General features: G+C 43.7%; 1 protein-coding gene across 2 annotated transcripts in view; it reads right to left on the reverse strand.

The window, feature by feature from the left end:
- Positions 1-5,961: 5,961 nt before the first annotated feature.
- LOC132017983 (adhesion G-protein coupled receptor F2-like) overlaps positions 5,962-17,707 on the reverse strand; it is a 40,135-nt gene continuing 28,389 nt past the window's right edge. For both annotated transcript variants that reach the window (XM_059400289.1, XM_059400291.1), the window contains 4 exons: positions 16,325-16,366; positions 12,740-12,799; positions 9,905-9,981; positions 5,962-8,709 (listed from right to left, as the gene is read on the reverse strand). In XM_059400289.1, coding sequence (XP_059256272.1) covers positions 9,934-9,981; positions 12,740-12,799; positions 16,325-16,366 — 150 coding nt within the window. In that variant the 3' untranslated portion in view covers positions 5,962-8,709; positions 9,905-9,933. The remainder of the gene's footprint in view (positions 8,710-9,904; positions 9,982-12,739; positions 12,800-16,324; positions 16,367-17,707) is intronic.

Consider the following 17,707-nt stretch of genomic DNA (forward strand, 5'->3'; position numbering starts at 1 on the left):
GAGAGTTTTGGTTAATTAACTTGCTATTTCATCATTCATGTTCTTATAGTCTGGTGTATGTAACCCATCTACTACTTTATATGATAATTATATGGTAAAGTTCCTTCAATTATTACAAGTGGGAAGGAGGAGATGTTTAATAATGTTACCCAAGAGGAGGCACAGCATGCTTATTTTTGCCTAGTTTGATTGGTAGGGATGGGTCAAATGGAGAAATGTTTTCAAGGTAGCTCCAAATGGGTTTTTTCTCCTCTCACCAAAAAGAATAGAATGGAATCTGTCCCACCATGATATAGATAGCTGAAGCCAAAAGCCAGAGTGTTCTGCAGAGCACAATGAGCTAGAGCTTTGGAGTTCTGAAACAGGGAATTGAAAAATAAAAAGAAGTATATCTGGCATAATTCATAAACAGAGTCTGATATTTTATAGAACAGAATAGAAGAAACATACTTAGATTCACCATTGATAAAGACTTAATAAGCAAAGTTGACTTTGCATTTTGCATAATACTGAACTGAAAATTTTCTGTGAATATAAAGTACTTCTAGGCACCTAGATGGCTCAGTTGGTTAAGCATCCGACTCTTGATTTTGGCTCAGGTCATGATCTCAGGATCGTGAGATCAACCCCCATGCTGGGCTTTACACTAGGTGTGGAGCCAGCTCAAGATTCTCCCTCCCCCTCTCCCTTTACACCTCCTCTCTTAAAAAAATACTGAATACAAATATAAACCTAAAATATATATATTTGGTATTTCTCCAATACCCAGCACAGTGTCTGCAGGTAGCAACTGACCTCTTAAAAGAATGAAGAAAAGAACAAAGACATAAAAATCTAAATACATATGACAAGAGTGGATTGTCCAAAAGAACATTGACAAAAACACAGACAGTACTGAAAGAAGCCGTTTTCAGATGTGAACGTAGTAAGGACAACTTGCCTGGCCCAGGGGTCTACTAGTTCCTAGTAAAGAGTGCAGGAGTCAAGGCCTGATTCTCTCCTCCATGGAGAACCCAGAGTTATTCTGTGTCCAGTATGCTAAGATGACCTCATGCCATTCACTGACCTCTGGCTTTATAGTGTGTTCAGTTTAACAACAAAACTGCATTTTCGTAAGATCGCTATTTCTCTAAACCCTTCAGGTATGGTGGCAGGAAAAATGGTTTGTTGGCAAAAATGGTTCCTGACTATTTAAATCAAGATCCTAGTACATGGTGGGGGAACATAAAAAGAGTAAGCAGTAATCCTGACAGAAGAGTGCTGTATGCCTAGGGTGGACGCTTACTACCCGCCACTTGTTTACCAAGTTTGTAGCAGGCACCAAAGTTGAATTTTAGAAGAATGGAAGAAAAACATGACCCTGCACTGCCCTAATTGTTCTGTGATTTCAGGAAAACTGCCTGTTTTGTTTAGTAAGGCAAACCATACAGAGCTTGGTGTCAGTTGAGGTTGCCCAAGATATTGTGTCCTGAAGTGGGTTTCTCTGGAACACTGGTCTCATAACAGACTAAGGTGTTCCATGGTCAGATCAGTTGGAGAAACCACGTGTCCCCACACCAACCGCCCCACCCCGCCCACCCCTCTTATATATACGGACGCATAGCAGAGTTTCTGGGAATCCTCGTGGTGAAAAGACTGCTCCACTCTGGTTGTACCAAATTTACCTTCTCATCCAAAGTCCTCTGGGGAAATTTAAGGCTGCTGTTCAAGGACCATGTGTCATCCTGGAACACATTAGTGTATCCAGACTCAGACTACATGTGCAGTTGTTGGACACCTACCATGTGCCAGCCCCAATGCTAACACCTGCCCAGGAGGCCATACCCCGGGACCCAAAGTAGCGCCTCAGAGAGTAACAGACCTGAACTTAGAAGGAGGCAATGGATAGGTCATCTTTAATGGTGAGAAGAGTCAGAATCATCCTGACACATGATTCTCTGGGTGGAAAGGTGAGGAAAGGCAGGGATGAAAGACATCTCAGGTGTCTGGGATGATCCCAGCAAGGGGAAGGCAGACTCAGAAATGAATAATTAAAAAGAAGAAGAGAAAACAAGATGCAGAACTCATGCCTGAGTCTTCTGTGGCAATTAGGTGACTAGTTACCTGACATTTACAAAGAAACACGCCCTGTATCTTGTTCCCAAAGTGCCTGAAAGTTGGCCTATTTCAGAGATTAAAAGCAATGAGCCACCTGGAATTGCAGCTTCTCAGGTACTGGAAAAGTAGCATCCCAAATTCCTCCTCCCTGCTTCCCTAACCTGCCTTCTCCCTCGGTGCATCCTCATAAAAGTGTGAATTGCCCACTATCAGCCACTTTTGTCTTTCACTTGGTAATAGGCGATTCTAGGCCACTGAATGGAAGCCAGACTCTGCTCTAACAGAGTGATTACTTCAGAAAGAGAGAGAGAGAAAATCACCTTTGCTGGCCCCCCGAGGCTAGGAAGACAATGTAGCTGGACTGAAGGGTCCCAGAGGTCATGTGACTCAGGATATTCCCTCCCCAGAGAACTCCCAGCAAGGGATGCCTCCCCCATCACTGCCTGTGCTCCAAGCCCTGATGACAAAGGGTCAAAAGAGCACAAGAGCTAGTGTTCCCAGCCCCAGAGCCTGAGAGAAATTAGCCCACACCTAACAGAATAGGCCTCCCCCCAACCAAAAAAATCATGTTGTCATTAGGAGGTGAACAGGAAGGGATATTTCTTGGTCCCGAGCACCCAGCAGAGTGTAAGAGTGGTAATAGTTACCCCGTCAGCATGTGCTCAATAAATGAATGAATAAGTGAATGGCCCCACAGAGAATGATACCAACTTTGGAAGTCTTTGCTTTAAAATCACAAGGCAAGTTCTCGATCTTAGAGCGGGAGGTGAGCATATGTGCTACTCTAGATCCTTTTGGAACCTAGAGATTTAAGTAGACATGCTCTGAACCTACCTCTTTGTTATACTGCTTGGAGCCTCTGTGCAAAAGGATTGCAAGGTCCTGTTTAGGCTTGGCAAGAGACAATGCCACACTAGATGAGTGATGTCTGCTCCCAGCATGGCAGCGTGAGCACCCTTTCTGCCCTGTCTCCACGGTCAGAACTCACAAAACCCTTTCTTGGAAAGACCTAGAAGACTCCAGCAGTTCTGACACACCATCTCCTATTTGTCCCACCTCCCTTGTACTAAGAGCTGGGTTTCTGAATGAGTTAGAATCAAGAAATACAATTAGTCTGCCTGGGTCCCAGAGCTTTTTTCTGACCTTCCCTAGAATGGGGTTGTAAGATATGAGTCATGGAACCCAGGCGCTCCCCACCTGCCCGGACACGCTGCGTGAGAGCTAGCATCAGGACTCTCAAAGCAAATTAAAAAAGGTAAGCCTGGGAATAGTAACCGCAGTCAGGAAGGAAAGAATGCATTGGAAGCCGTGATCTCTCAAACTCCTCCACACAGAACACCCCAAGGTGAGCTGGGTGAGGATGTTTGCCTACGGAGGGGACACTGTCTCAAAGTGTTACCTGCCTCCATGACCTTCACTCCAATGTGAGGTGGCGGGGGGCGGTGGGGGGCTTCCACTTGTTGGCTCACCTTCTGGGCAGCTGCTCACCTCACACTTATTGGCCAATCCCTTCTATGGGAAGGTCCGGTTCAGAGAGGTTAACTGAGGGTGAGGAACTTAGAGACTGCTGACCTACATGCTGGGGTGTGTGTGTTCTATTCCCCTCAGCCGATTTTCATAACCATATGTCCCATCTACTCCTCTGGGGTAATTAGAGCTGATTATAGAGTCAGACAGCTAAACAAGTTGTTTGCGTGTTGTTTGGCGTCAGTAACAGAACGGATTAAGTCACTCTTACCAGTTGTCCCTTGCCATGGCAGAGCAGTTTCATAAAGAGCCTTGGGGGAAAGAAAGATAGAAAAGATCTATTACAATCAGAAGCGTCTTATTCTGGGCTATTTAAGATGGCTTCTAGCCAATCTCTTTGTGGCTCAGTATCTTTTCTGAGAACGGCAGTCTGGTTCAAATACTGTTATGTTTGAAGAATCACACGATTTCAGATCTGGAAGGTATCTAGCCTCTCACCAACTCTCTCAAGACTTACAGGATTTTAAAGTAGTTGGTCAACTGGGCAATTGCTTGGCTCCAGGAAGAAAGGTCACTGAAGTACACACACACACACACACACACACACACACACACACAAAGGCATCTTACAACATACATTTGAAAGGTCACAATTGTCCTCAGAGGATAAGGAATATAGGTGATTAAATGGTGTACAGTAGACCACTCAAAACAAGGGTAGATGCCCTTTACAAAAAGATTTAACCATCACTAGAGGAAATGTTTCCTTTTAAGTTGATATAAAGACAGCTTTGTTAGCCACACTATAAGAAGAAAACTACTAGGGCGACTGGGTGGCTCAGTGGGTTAAGCCTCTGCATTCAGCTCGGGTCATGATCTCAGGGTCCTGGAATCGAGCCCTGCATTGGGCTCTCTGCTCAGCAGGGAGCCTGCTTCTTCCTCTCTCTCTGCCTGCCTCTCTGCCTACTTATGATTTCTATCTGTCAAATAAATAAATAAATAAATAGAAGAAAACTACTAAAGGAATGCTTTATAATAAATTATATACATCTTTACGTTCAGCCCAAAGGAAGGGAATTGCAAGCTGGTTTGCTTATCCACTTTATCAAGCAAAGGGACAGTCAGAAAACAGAGTCAAATTGCCTGACAGAGTGCTTTGCATTTTCACTCCTGGGAGTGAGCAATTAGATCCTGACAAATGACTTCTTAAAGAAAAACAAATATAAAAGAGATCAAGGGCGGACTTCAACCTTGAGCTAGCCAATTTCTAAATAATGTCAGGAAGGCTTCCTGCAGAATCAAGCACCCCAGAGAATACCACCAGAAATCGCGCATTTTCCCCATTCCATAATATACGCAAAACCAATCCAGTCTTCAGTCAGAGGAAGGTTTGCTCCTGGCATGGGTACTCACCGCATCCAGGAAAGCTAGCAGCCAGGCAGGAGAGTTGGCACGGAGCTTCCAGCCATTGTGCCCCACCATCCCGGGTGCCTCCCTTTGCAGGTCCCATGGTCCCCCTTCAGCGCCTGTGACGCCACTTCTCCATTTTTCAAAGAGAAATCCAAGAGGGCCCGGTGCAAACCAGCCACCGATGGTGAAAACCCTATCTGAGAACTGTAAAACCGCCTGGGGTTTCAAGGCTTGTGTAAGTCTGTGATTCACTCCACGATGGGTCCATCAAGCACGCTGAAGAGAAATTACAGGTTTCTCCTGTCTGGAGTAAATCCATTAAAATGAGTCACTTGTTTGTGCTTTAATTCCTCATCTTTATCTCAGACGATCACATGAGACCAGGTTGCATCTATGGCTCTAATGTAATTAGAACACGGGGGATAAAATGCAAAGTTGGGCCCCTGTGAATGAAGACTTTTAAGGGCAATCACAGTTTGTCTATGTCGGTGTTGAGCCTGGGGGAAAAATGGCTAGGAAATGGATTGGTAAATCATGATCTAATCCCTACCTTCACCAAAGAGATGTTTGTTTTATTTTTTAATAACTGGCCCAAGAGTTCTTAGTGAGCCATGGGCCATGACCGTGGGAATTCAGTCACAGAAGGCACAGTCTCCACTTACTGAAAACTTCATGTGGTCTGATTTCTGACAGGGTAGCCAAGCCTGGATTTCCTCTCTCACCACCAAAGCCCACACATCCCGATTCTACTGTCTCCTATTTCCATAGTTCCTCCGAGCCACAAAACCCAATGCAAACCTCCGTTTCAATATCACCAGGGGAAATGCTGACATGAAGGAGAAACAAGGAAAAGGCAGTTTTGTTACATCTTTACCGTAATGACAACTAAGGAGGCCACGTTTGTGAAACTAGGTCATTTCTACTGAGGTTGCTCATTAAGTACCGGGTCATTTGGGAATTGAAAAGCCAGTATCATCAAACCTTCGGTTGTGTAATCAGAGGTCTTTATTGAACACGTTCTATGGCAACACACCTGCTCTGCACTTTGGGCATACAAAAGGGAGTAAGAGAGTGAGTAAATCAAGTGAGTAACACAATCCCCAAAGGTTTACAGTCTTATCTGAGAAAGAAAACATATGCACAGCAAAAGACAGAAAGCGAACAAACAATAAAACACAATAAATACTAAATATAAAGTGAGCAGCACAGATTATAAGTATTACAGGAATCAGGTGGGGGCCATCAGCACTTCTGGATGGACTCATCAGGGAAGACTTCGGAGAGAAAGCAAAGAGTGAAGCAGAGCTCAGACACAATGTGCCCTAAACAGAACTACAGAGTCTTTCCCAGGAGGAGAGTCTGTATTACAACATGGTAACACTGGAACAAAGAACTGTCCGATGGTTAGCTCTGCAGATTTTGCTGGCTGATCTCCCCAATGCTGGATGGACTGAATCAAATGCTTAATTTCTTTTATTTAGAACTCCATGAACTAACTTCCATGAGTGCATCAATCTCTAAACTCACACACAAGGCCATGGCCCTGTGTTTGCAAGTGAATTCACAGATACTTGAACAAAAACAGCTAGCATTTCAATGGCCAAATACTCTACTAGGTATTTTTATCTACATGTAGTCATTTAATCTTTACAACAATCCTATGAGGTAGACTCCATTTTTTCAATATATGGGTGAGAAAATAAAAATCTAAGGAACTTCAATAACGTTCCCAAGAACCATCATGTCTTACACGTGTCTAACCACAAATCTGCCTTAGACACTGGTAGCACCAATTTCTCCCTGAGCCACCTGACCGGGTCATTTCCTCTGTGAGGTGTGAGTAGGACACGGAGTATGTCTCCACTCGGGGTCTTCCACCGTCAACCAAAACGTGCCATTCAGAATCATCTTCCAGGAGGGGACAGGAGGGTTTGTGGGCTGCAGGAGAGAGGGCACAGCTTCTTCGAGGGATTTCCACAAACTTCTGGAGTTTCTCTTAGCAATAATGGGCCCTTTCTTTGTTCATAATAATCGTAATAAAGAAAGTCTTTACTGCCGCCCCATCCCAGGAAGTGTTCTACATCTGAGTGGAGCATGCTTTCATCCAAGACGGGACTGTTTCGTGCTTAATGCACAGTACAGATGAAATACCAATCTTTCTCTCTTATTCATGCCCAGAGTTCCATCTATAAAATGGGGCCATTGGATGCAGTCTTTTCTAAAGTTTTCCTATATTTCTAATCCTGTAACGATTTGACTTCATGAGTTTCCATCCTCACTTCAACTTATTGACTCTGGGTAAGTCCCATTTCTCTGTACTGAGAGATCTCTGCATTCTGAAAACCAGGACTGTGCCTGCCCCACTCCCTTCCCTGAAAGAGACTCGACAGAAAAAACTAGGGAGATGTCAAATTAAAATCCTTTCTGACTTCATTTGAGAAAAATGTGACTGTTGTCGCAAGCTAAGCAATGCCACTTGAAAGACGACTTACTCTGCAAGTTGGTGTATCCTTCTACCTTCTTATTGGTTTTTTTTAAATTATATTTTTTGCTTTTTCAAGCTTCCTTACTTAGAGAAAGTTTTTACAGTACAAAAGATAGAGACCCTACTCATTCACAAAGTGTGTCTCACTTTCCCTTTTGTAATGTAACATCATTTAACACTGGCTTCTTGGTAGGATAATTAGGGGCTATTCACTGTCCCCTTTTCCTTTAGCCATTCATTTTCTTCTGATGCAGCAACCTGAGTGCTTGCTTTGCAAAGGAGCTTCCCAGCCCCTGCAAAGGGGCTTCTACCTATTGTACTGCTCACCTATCCATGGCCCTTTGTTTGAACATCGAATTTGTTTATCTACAAGGTTAAGAAAATGAGCAGCTCTGTACTTGAAATATGATAGTCTCTCTTCCTCATCACTGGTTTCAAAAAAACATATTGTTGGTGAGGGTTAATCTTACATCTTCAGAGTAGACAGAGTCCCTCAGTGGTTCTGTGTCTTGCGGTGAAAGTTCAGAGCTGGAGGTCTGCAGACTCGGGTGTCCAGCTCTGGCTCAAGCCTGGATTAGCTATGGTCCATCACGCCAGGCTCCTAGCTCCTTCACTTACAATGAGCACCTTTCTGGTTCAAAAGCTCTATGTTTTCCCTTGGCTCACGGCCAAGTTGCATTCAAGCCCAAGCTGAGCTAACTGTGTAATCCATTTAAATATGGACAGGTGGACGATGCTAGCAGTTGGATTCCTTTTGTACAAAGAACCAGCAATGACCTACTTAGAGTCAGCCCAACTGTTGGTGACTATTCATGAGGGTGTCTCCCTTAACAACCCACAGAAACCAGCCAGGTGACATCCCTGGCCATCTTTGCCAAGATGAAGCAGACTCTCTTCCTGAGGATAAACATGGCCCAACAGCATGGAGCTGGAGGCTCCAAAAGGACCAAGGTCCTGCTTCGGCCCATTTTATCTTCTTCTTCCCTTGGGGATGCCTGGCATGGTGTCTATATATATATATATATATGAATGTTGGTATATATACAAATGCGTATGGTATATATATATTCATGTTGACAGTTGTCGGAGAGAAATGTTGAGCAGTGCAGAACAGCTTAGACAGAGCGGCCTTCCATCCTTCCCATACTTCATACATGCTTCATCAGCACCGCACCATGGGAGGCTTCCTTCATACTCCCCAGAGGCAAGAAGACAGGAAGAAGCACATTTTTCCTGGGGCTCTGCCATTCCTGGAACGTATGACCATGTCAAGAACAGAAAAATCACAACTTTAGTGTACAAGCAGTGAGACCCCAAAGCTTCACAATAGCTGCATTATGGGCTCACTCTTTCTGGAGCAATAAGCCCCTTTGGGTATCATCCTCTTGGCAAGTGGGAGTCTTTTAAGTCACTCTGGAAGCCAGGGGATAGGCTGGTGGTTTTCTGTTGCCTACAAATGCTGAGTTACAAACTTTGTCCTTCTGTAAGCTGGACCACTTCTTTTCCCCTCTTGGAAAAACCCCCTTTCTTTGTATAAGGCCCTGGGCTGCCGCAGAAGGTCTCAGCCACAGCAACTTACTGGAGTCCTGATGTACTGGGCTGGGGGAAGAAGGCTTGGTCTAGATATCCAAGCGCCTCTCTCTCTGCATCTCTCTCTGCTCTGTCTCTGTCACTCTCTATGTGTTTCTGTATAAATCTCTGTTTCTGTATTTTCTGGGTCTCTCTCAGGAACCCTTGGCCTCTCTCTGCTTCTCCCTGACTCCCTGTGAATGGGGTATCCTGTGGTGGGTGTCTCCATCTCCCTGTCTGATCTTCTCTCTATAGATCTATAGAGAAGCGGGCAGGGAGGATTAGCAGACTTGTCTGCTCATGTCCACATATCTGGGTGGCTCTCTTACAATCCAGAGTCACCACTCCCCTCAGTGTCTCCATACTTCTGTTTCCCCCTTTCCTCTGTTTCGATGCCTCTGTCTCTCAGACATTACCTCAGAAGTGAATTAACTTCGACATTATCCCTGAAACCCTCACAGACAGTGTTTATGATCATTCTTTGGTCTTTTCACACTAGGGAAAGAGAGCGGCCACAGTGGGGTATGTGGAGATATTGTTGGTCTCACGCCCTGGGGATGACGAATGCGAGAGGGGGACTGCGGCCACGTAGAAGTGGCATCTCTGTTCCCTCCCCCCGAAATTCAGTCAGGCTAGCTTATAACCATTCTCAGATACACCTCACTGTTTAACAGCCACAACGAAAATTTCAGTAGTGCAACCATTAGAAGAAGTATGAACATCACTCTAACCATACCAGATGAGAATGGGTTGTGTAAGAATCCTTCCAATCAAGAAAGAAATCATTCTTAATTACAACCACTCACACTGTGATGTTTTTAAAAGAAATGTCATTCAGATGGCATGTCTTTGAGAACACCCTTCCTTTGCACTCACCTCCCAAGTTAGGGGTATGGCCAGGTTTGTTAGCTTGGCGCTTTGGTGGGGTGACGGGAGAAATCAGTAGAAGGGTTCTGTCAACAACAAAAGCGTAATTGCACTTAATCATTAGTAGTCCACTTGTGATTATTACAAATATTCAAAGCACACAGAATGGTGACCTACAGCTACTACTGATTGTATCCTTTCTCTCCAACCCCTCCTTCTTTATATTAGCACTGCTGATAACATAGGAACAGGCCCCTATGAGACTTCCTCCACCCACCTGGCCTGGATCCCTCTCCTGGGGGCCTGGGGTGGGTACTCGTGAGGGGAGGAAGGCGGGAGGAAGCAAGTGAGGGGCCTGGAGAGACAGAGCAGCACTAGAATGCCTCCTAGCCCTCAAATAGCACTTCTCAGCTGGCCTACAGGAACCTTCCATGTTACAGTCATCCTTTTATAATGTACCTGAGTCTAAAATAGCCTCATGTTTTATGGAAATGTTGCTTAGGACAGATAATGCATTAACTTGCAAGTAGAATGATCTCCACAGGAGCATACACCATGCCACACTGGAGTAAAACGAACATAGACAAGCACATCTCTGTATCCTGGGTCTGGGGAGCGGGGACTGACACCCCACAAGCAGGTACTACGAGGAGAGGTTGCTGCACAGAAAGGTCTACTTAGATCTACTCAGGTCTACTCACCAGGAGAGAGGACAGATAATCAGCCTACTTCCTCTGAGGAGGACATAATACTGACTAGAAACAGCCTAAAGCTTGTGGGCAGAGGAAGGATTGCAAAAAGTTAGGATAAATTTACCTGGTTCCCAGACCCATGGTTCTTAGCCCTGGCAGCTCATCAGAATTACTGGGGAGTTTAAAAAAAATTAAAATTTAAAAAAAGTGGGGCACTTGGGTGGCTTAGTCGGTTAAGCATCTGCTTTCAGCCCAGTTCATGATCTTGGGCTCCTGGGATCAAGCCCCACATCCAGTTCCCTGCTCACAGGGAGCCTGCTTCTCCCTCTCCTCCGTGCTCATGCTCTCTCTCTCTCTCTCTCTCAAGTAAATAAAATATTTTTTTAAAATTTTTTAATTAAAAAAATTAAATTTAATTAAAAATTTTTTAAAGTGACAAGCCCTAACCCCAAGAGTGCCTGGTTTAAATTTTCTTGGGTGTACACAGCATTTGTTTTTTAAAAAGCTCTCTTGGTGTTTCTAAGGTGCTGCCAGCATTGAAAACCATGGACTCCAACAACCAACAAACTGAAAATAAAGTTCTGAGTATAATCCTGACTTAGCTTTTAGGTAAAAACACAAAGAGAAATGGTCCCAGTGACTATTTCTGGATAGTACTGAAGGGCAGACTAGCCCTGTGTGGCTGGACCAAAGGGTACTGAAATCACATCAGAAAGGAGTGGAGCCAGACTGGGTTGCAAGAGCGCTACCTCTCCTGAGGGCCCCAGGCAGACCAGTGAGGTGGTGGGGGGGGGGGGGGACTTTCGCCAAGCAGGCTGGTTAGAGGCAAATATGTACAATGCTAGGGACTTCAGGATGAGAGGGTCCCAGCCTCGAAGACATGAGAACCATCAGGGGGGCTCCTAAAATCCCCAGACACACCGCAGACCAATCCAATGAGACTCTGCAGGGGTGGGACTCAGGCAACATGTTTTGAAGCTTCCCACTTGACTCCAGTCTTTGGCTAAGGTTGAGATCCACTTTTTTTTTTTTTTAAAGATTTTATTTATTTATTTGACAGAGATCACAAGTAGGCAGAGAGACATGCAGAGAGAAAGGGGGAAGCAGGGTCCCTGCTGAGCACAGAGCCCGATGCGGGGCTCTATCCCGGGACCCTGGGATCATGACCTGAGCCGAAGGCAGAGGCTTTAACCCACTGAGCCACCCAGGCATCCCATGAGATCGACTGTTTTAAATCATGTTTGATGTTTAGTCTAAATAAATTATAGCTTTTCAACATTTCATCTGGAAAGGCAATGGAGAGGCCAACAATCCCCAGAGTTTGCAAACCAAGAACCAAGTTCGGGTGGGAGTAACAGCAATAGAGATGGGAAAATAAAGGGGAAAGAAAGGAGCGGAGGTTAAAGGTGGGTGATGGAGATCAAGAGAGAGACCAGCAAGGCAAGGGATATAGGGTGGGACAGGGCTGCTACTCAGGCCACAGGCTGTCAGCCCAGTCATGGGTATGGATCCTACCCAATGTCAGCCTGGAAAACTCTAGATTGCCTTTTCTCTTGTGATTGGGAAATGTCCCCTGCGCTAACCTCGAAGTCCCTTTTGCTGCCATTCAAACGCTTTCCGTATTTCCCTCCCTCGGATCAGCTGAGGGAGGGAAATACAAGTGAAGGTCAAGGGCGTGTGTACTCCTAGACGGTAGAGCCTTCTCAACGACACCACTGAGCCGGCCCCAGCCTTCCTTTACAACTCCGGTAACCATGGCAGCCAGCCCCTCTTGAAAATCAAGCTACTAGGAGACTCTTTGTGTAGCGTCAGAACTTGTTTCCCTGGACTTCCTCACTTTGTTTGCAATTCTGCCAACCGGAGTCGGAGGGAAAGAGCAGGCAATCCAAGAAGATGAGATTTTCTTCTCTCATTTCTCTGCTTCCGCATGGGCTTGCTCTCCTGCTGTCTGGGTTGAAGTCCGCCCCCCAAAACAATCCCCCACCCCCACTCCCTGCCTGGCCACTCTTCTCTAAATGCACGTAGGATGCCACGACCCCCGAAGGAATCTGAACAGGTCAAAGAGGTGTTCACGGGGCACCTCGGAATACACAGAGTTAGGGGGACTGTTTTAGCAACACGCCCCATGCAATAATGAGTATGCAGGCTTTACCTCAGATAGTCTGGAGCTCCATTTTGCAGAAGTTACTCGACTCTTTAAAGCTTCTCTTATCTGGAATGAGAACAAAAAGAGTTAAGAATTAAAAGATTATGAAAGTCAACACAGATGCACAGACCAGGCCAACAATGTGGGGAGAAAGTGGGTTAGCAGCCAGGCCCTGTCGCTGGGATGTGGAGGGGTCTGTAACTCAGAGGAACGCTTCAGGAAAAGGTGGGGAGAGGGAGAGACACAGGAAGGCGAGGCTAGCACAGGAGACGCCTATTCAGAAGCCTGAAGCCTGAAGTTTGCCACAAGTTTGAGGAGTCTTTGATTTCACTTTGGTAGCAGATTTTTGGGAGCACTTGATAGTTAGGCTTGTCTGTTATTTGAACTCCCCTTTCTAGGGGCACCGGAGTAGCTCAGGTGGTTAAGTGTCTGTCTTCAGCTCAGGTCATGACCCCGGGGTCTTGGGATGGAGACCTGCATCGGGCTCCCTGCTCAGTGGGGAGCCTGCTTCTCTCTCTCCCTCTGCCCGTCAGCCCCTCAGCCCCTCTGCCCCTGCTCATGCTCTCTCTTGTAAATAAATAAAATCTTTAAAAAAGAAAACAACCTTTTCTAGAGGCCAATCCATAGTTAAAAAACAGAATCCTATGCAACATAGCAAAAGTCCATGGAATAAAGAAAATAAGAATAACAAATAACAATTATATTTTGTATGTTAAATATATATTAAATAGATTTAACGTAAGTATACATATAAAATGTAAATATATTTAATACATATTAAATAATATATATGATTATATAAGTATATTAATGATAATGTAATATAAAATAGAAATACATATAATATACTAATAAAACATGTTTATGTATTAATGTTATAAATAATATATAACATGATATATAATAATATAAATTAACACAGTATAACGCTAATATGGCAATTTATATATATATATATATATATTTTTAAGATTTTATTTATTTATTTGACAGACAGAGATCACAAGCAGGCAGAGAGGCAGGCAGAGAGAGAGAGGAGGAAGCAGGCTCCCTGCTGAGCAGAGAGCCCGATGCGGGGCTCAATCCCAGGACCCTGAGATCATGACCTGAGCTGAAGGCAGCGGCTTAACCCACTGAGCCACACAGGCGCCCCAGCATATTTATATATTAAGTAATTTTTTTTTAAGATTTTATTTATCTGTTTGACAGACAGAGAGAGAGAATACAAGCAGGGGGAGTGACAGGCAGAGGAAGAGGGAGAGGGAGAAGCAGGCTTCCTGTGGAGCAGCGAGCCCAATGCAAGGCTCTATCCCAGGACGCTGGGATCATGACCTGAGCCCAAGACAGATACTTAACCAATTGAACCACCCAGGAGCCCCTATATAATAAATTAGGGGCCCCTTATAATAAATAAGGAGCCCCTTATAATAAATTAAGTAATTTATTAATGTATCAAATATACTTTGTTTCTTATATTATATTTTGTTTTATATTCATATACTTTTAAAAAACAATTTTCATGCCTGTCATCTCATTTTATTCAAGAAATAATCCTATAAAATAGATAATATTATGTCCATTTTACAACAGAGGACATTAAGATTAGTAGCCAAGGTGACACCCAAAGCCAGTTGACTACTGAGAAGGACTGAGACTTGGCTTTATGTCCCCAGACTCCAAACCAACTTGTCAATTTCCCTACATCTCTCCTGCTGAATGCGGGCACTGTCTTATTTCTACTTCCACTTCATAAAATGTTATTCACATTCTGAGGACTTATAGTTAGTTCTGTCTTCACAGTTAATGGGTACCAAACCTCTCCAGCTCGAAGTGACTTCATGCTTCCCAGAAAATACAATATGCTTTGTCAGACACGGCATCCAAAGGAGGAGAAGCACTCCCCAGGGCTTGGGGCTGTGCACTCAAGGGTCCACGGGGATATGGGGAGACAGCCTAGAGCTTCTATTTACATTTTCTTTTTTCTCATCTTTTTTAAAATTTGTGTTTCATAACATGCAAAATACATACTTTGTAAATTGACAATAAACACATCTGGGGACATATGCTCATTACTTTTTACTGATCCTAAAAAAATTTGTGAAGATTCCTGGCATAAACAACTTTATGTCAATTAATCATGTCCGGTCCTGTGACATCTTTGAGTCTTGACCTTTTACGTTAGAATGTTAAATGTAAGAGGTTTTGATCTTCATAGAAAGTTCTAGGTCTTAGAGTTCTTTGCACATCTCGTAACACCTGGTAAATTAATAAATAATAATGCTGCTGCTGTTTTGACAATAATCACTAGTTGTGGTATTACAATTAATTTTAAAAAATCACTTGGTATACAACTGTGTACTACCTTAAATGCTTTCTGTGTATTTTCACTTAACAAAATCACATTTGTTCTTTATGAGGATCGAGCAGAATAGGCAAGAAAATCATCATAATCTCTGCATTCCTCTTGGGGGATCTGGGTTCCTGAGACTTAAGGAACTCTCCCAGTGGTACAAAGTTTGTACCGGAAATAGAAAGACTGAAACACCAATACTCTACCACTTCTAAATAATTTTTATTTGGTCGATATGGTATCCTCATAACAAAATGAAAGGAAAGCCAGTGTGAAATGCCTCTTTCATAAATCTCAGCTATTAACTTAATAATGGAATTAACTAATTAATAATAATTAATTAAAAAATCAACCCTGCAGCAAAGGTGTTTGCTTCTACATTTGAGAGAGTTGATTACTTTGCTCACTCAGGAGGCAGCATAGTATAAAGGAAAGACAGTGATCTTAGAAGGCTGAGTAAACATTTGGTGTTCTATTCATTTGTTTAGTCTTCCTCTGTTTTCACCACTTACCACCTACACACACACATCTCTACTTGGAAAATTCCCTTCCCAAAGTCTACAGCTCTTTAAGGTGGAACTCAATGTCCTGACCTCCCTTGCAGCAGAGATCCAGCCACGTAACCTGGACTCAGCCAATCAGACATGATAGGACAAAGAAGCAGGTGCCAGTGGATCCCAACAGGCAGGGTGGAGGTGATCTACAGGACAACAGGAGCAACAAGTCTAGCTTAGCATCTGCTGCCTGACATGGGCCTGGTGAGCTGTGCTATCTGCACCCAGGGAAGTGGGGAGGAGCACAGGTGTCTAGTTCTGTCTCTGCATTGGAAATTGTTCCTTGGGTGTAGCCTCGAGTCTCCAAGCCAGAGAGACCTTCCCGAAGTTGATCTTGTGAGATTTAATCAATCCTTTTTCTGTTTCAGCTTGTTAGAGTGGGTTTCTGTAGAACTCATGGGCAAGTTTAATCACTCTGAGTTTCACGGTCCACATCCATAAAACTGAAAATAAGAATACCCAAGATTGTTTTAAGGACTAGAGCTAATGTATGTGTAATGCTTAGCTCCACAGGACTTTGGCAGATGGTAGATTTTACTTGCATCATAAAGAAGAGTGATGCCGTGTGCAAGTGTCCGCACAAATGATGGAGGTCGGAGACACTCAGTAAGTGGTCTTTACAAGTGGGGATTTCAGAGCCAAGTACGGATCATGGGGGAAAACAAAAGGAAGAAGGATTTGTGATACCTTTGGGTCCAGGATTGTTCCAAACACCAAGATGAAGAAGCCCTGAGAAACACAGAAGAGGGAAGAAGAGCCATTTAGCCATTTTAAATACCAATACTCATCAGTTTCTAGTCTGGTTAAAATAAATAAATAAATAAAATCAGAAACAGTTTAATAAAATTTTGACTCTCTTACGGTCACAGCACCTAGATTCACCATTCGATGGATACTGATTAAGCATCTTCCATGTGCCAGCCTCATGCCAGACACTGGGGAAACCTCAGTAAATCAAACAGACCAAGGTCCAGGATCCATACCAGACGATGGGACTTTCTTTTTCAACTGGTTAAAATAAAAGTGTTTTGCATTTATCAGGAGCTCACCAGACTATAATAGTCTGAGCAAGTGTCAGAGAATATGTTAGGTCGTAGACAGCAGCCTTGCAGTTCTTGGACAAACTATAATGAAAGAAACTTCCATAGAAAAAATATCAAAAGTGACTATGCTCAGCTTTTGTTAACACTCTCAACCTCCTCCCCCCATCCACAACCAAAGATTGTTATGAAACTCACAAAGGAAGTCAAGCGCATGGACCCTCAGAAGACTAAGACCCAAAACAGATTGAGCTTCTAAGCACATAACGTGTGCTCAGAAACAGATGCTCCAAATAGGATAACATGGAGGGAATCACTTAGCTCGCAGATCCCTTACCATCCATACAAAGTCAGACCCCATGAAAGTCAAAAGGAAGCTGTTCCTCTATAGGATAGTCCATTTGAGTTGTCCCAAAACACTCCCCTGAAGAAGGAAGGAAAAGTATTTGTCCCATTTCCAGACAAGGAGAAAGAAACTCAGAGATTCAACTTTGAAAATGTGATAAATTGCAGCACTCATTAGACAGTTTCTCCTGAAGGTGTGGTTATGCAGGTCCTGGCTCACCTGGGAAGAGAACTGAACTCATGACCTTTCATTAACAAGGCATCACCTTCAATTTCATAATTGAACATGAAGCCTTATATTAGGCTTATAATAGGCAGATGTCTATTAAGACACATGGTTTTAATATAAATGGCACCATAAAGATATTGCAATGCGGTGGTCCTCAACAGGAATGATACCAAACCCACTGCTACCTCTATTTGTAAAAAAAAAACTTACCTGAGAGATGGAAGATTTCACAGGCATTGGTGCTGCCCATATAGCTCATCCATTCCCCTAAACATACCAAATATACCTATCCATTCAGCCAGTCCAGCAAGCACTTCAATGCTTGGAGACCTTCTGTGAGATTGCTTTTTTGTGTGACACGCTTAGCCTACGAGATAACTGTGGAAATCTGTCACTGTATCTACCAAGAAAATGTCATGGATGTCATGGGCCATTAGGTTACAAAGTGTCATTTGT

The sequence above is a fragment of the Mustela nigripes genome, chromosome 5 (assembly GCF_022355385.1).
Source record: "Mustela nigripes isolate SB6536 chromosome 5, MUSNIG.SB6536, whole genome shotgun sequence".
Taxonomy (NCBI): Eukaryota; Metazoa; Chordata; class Mammalia; order Carnivora; family Mustelidae; genus Mustela; species Mustela nigripes.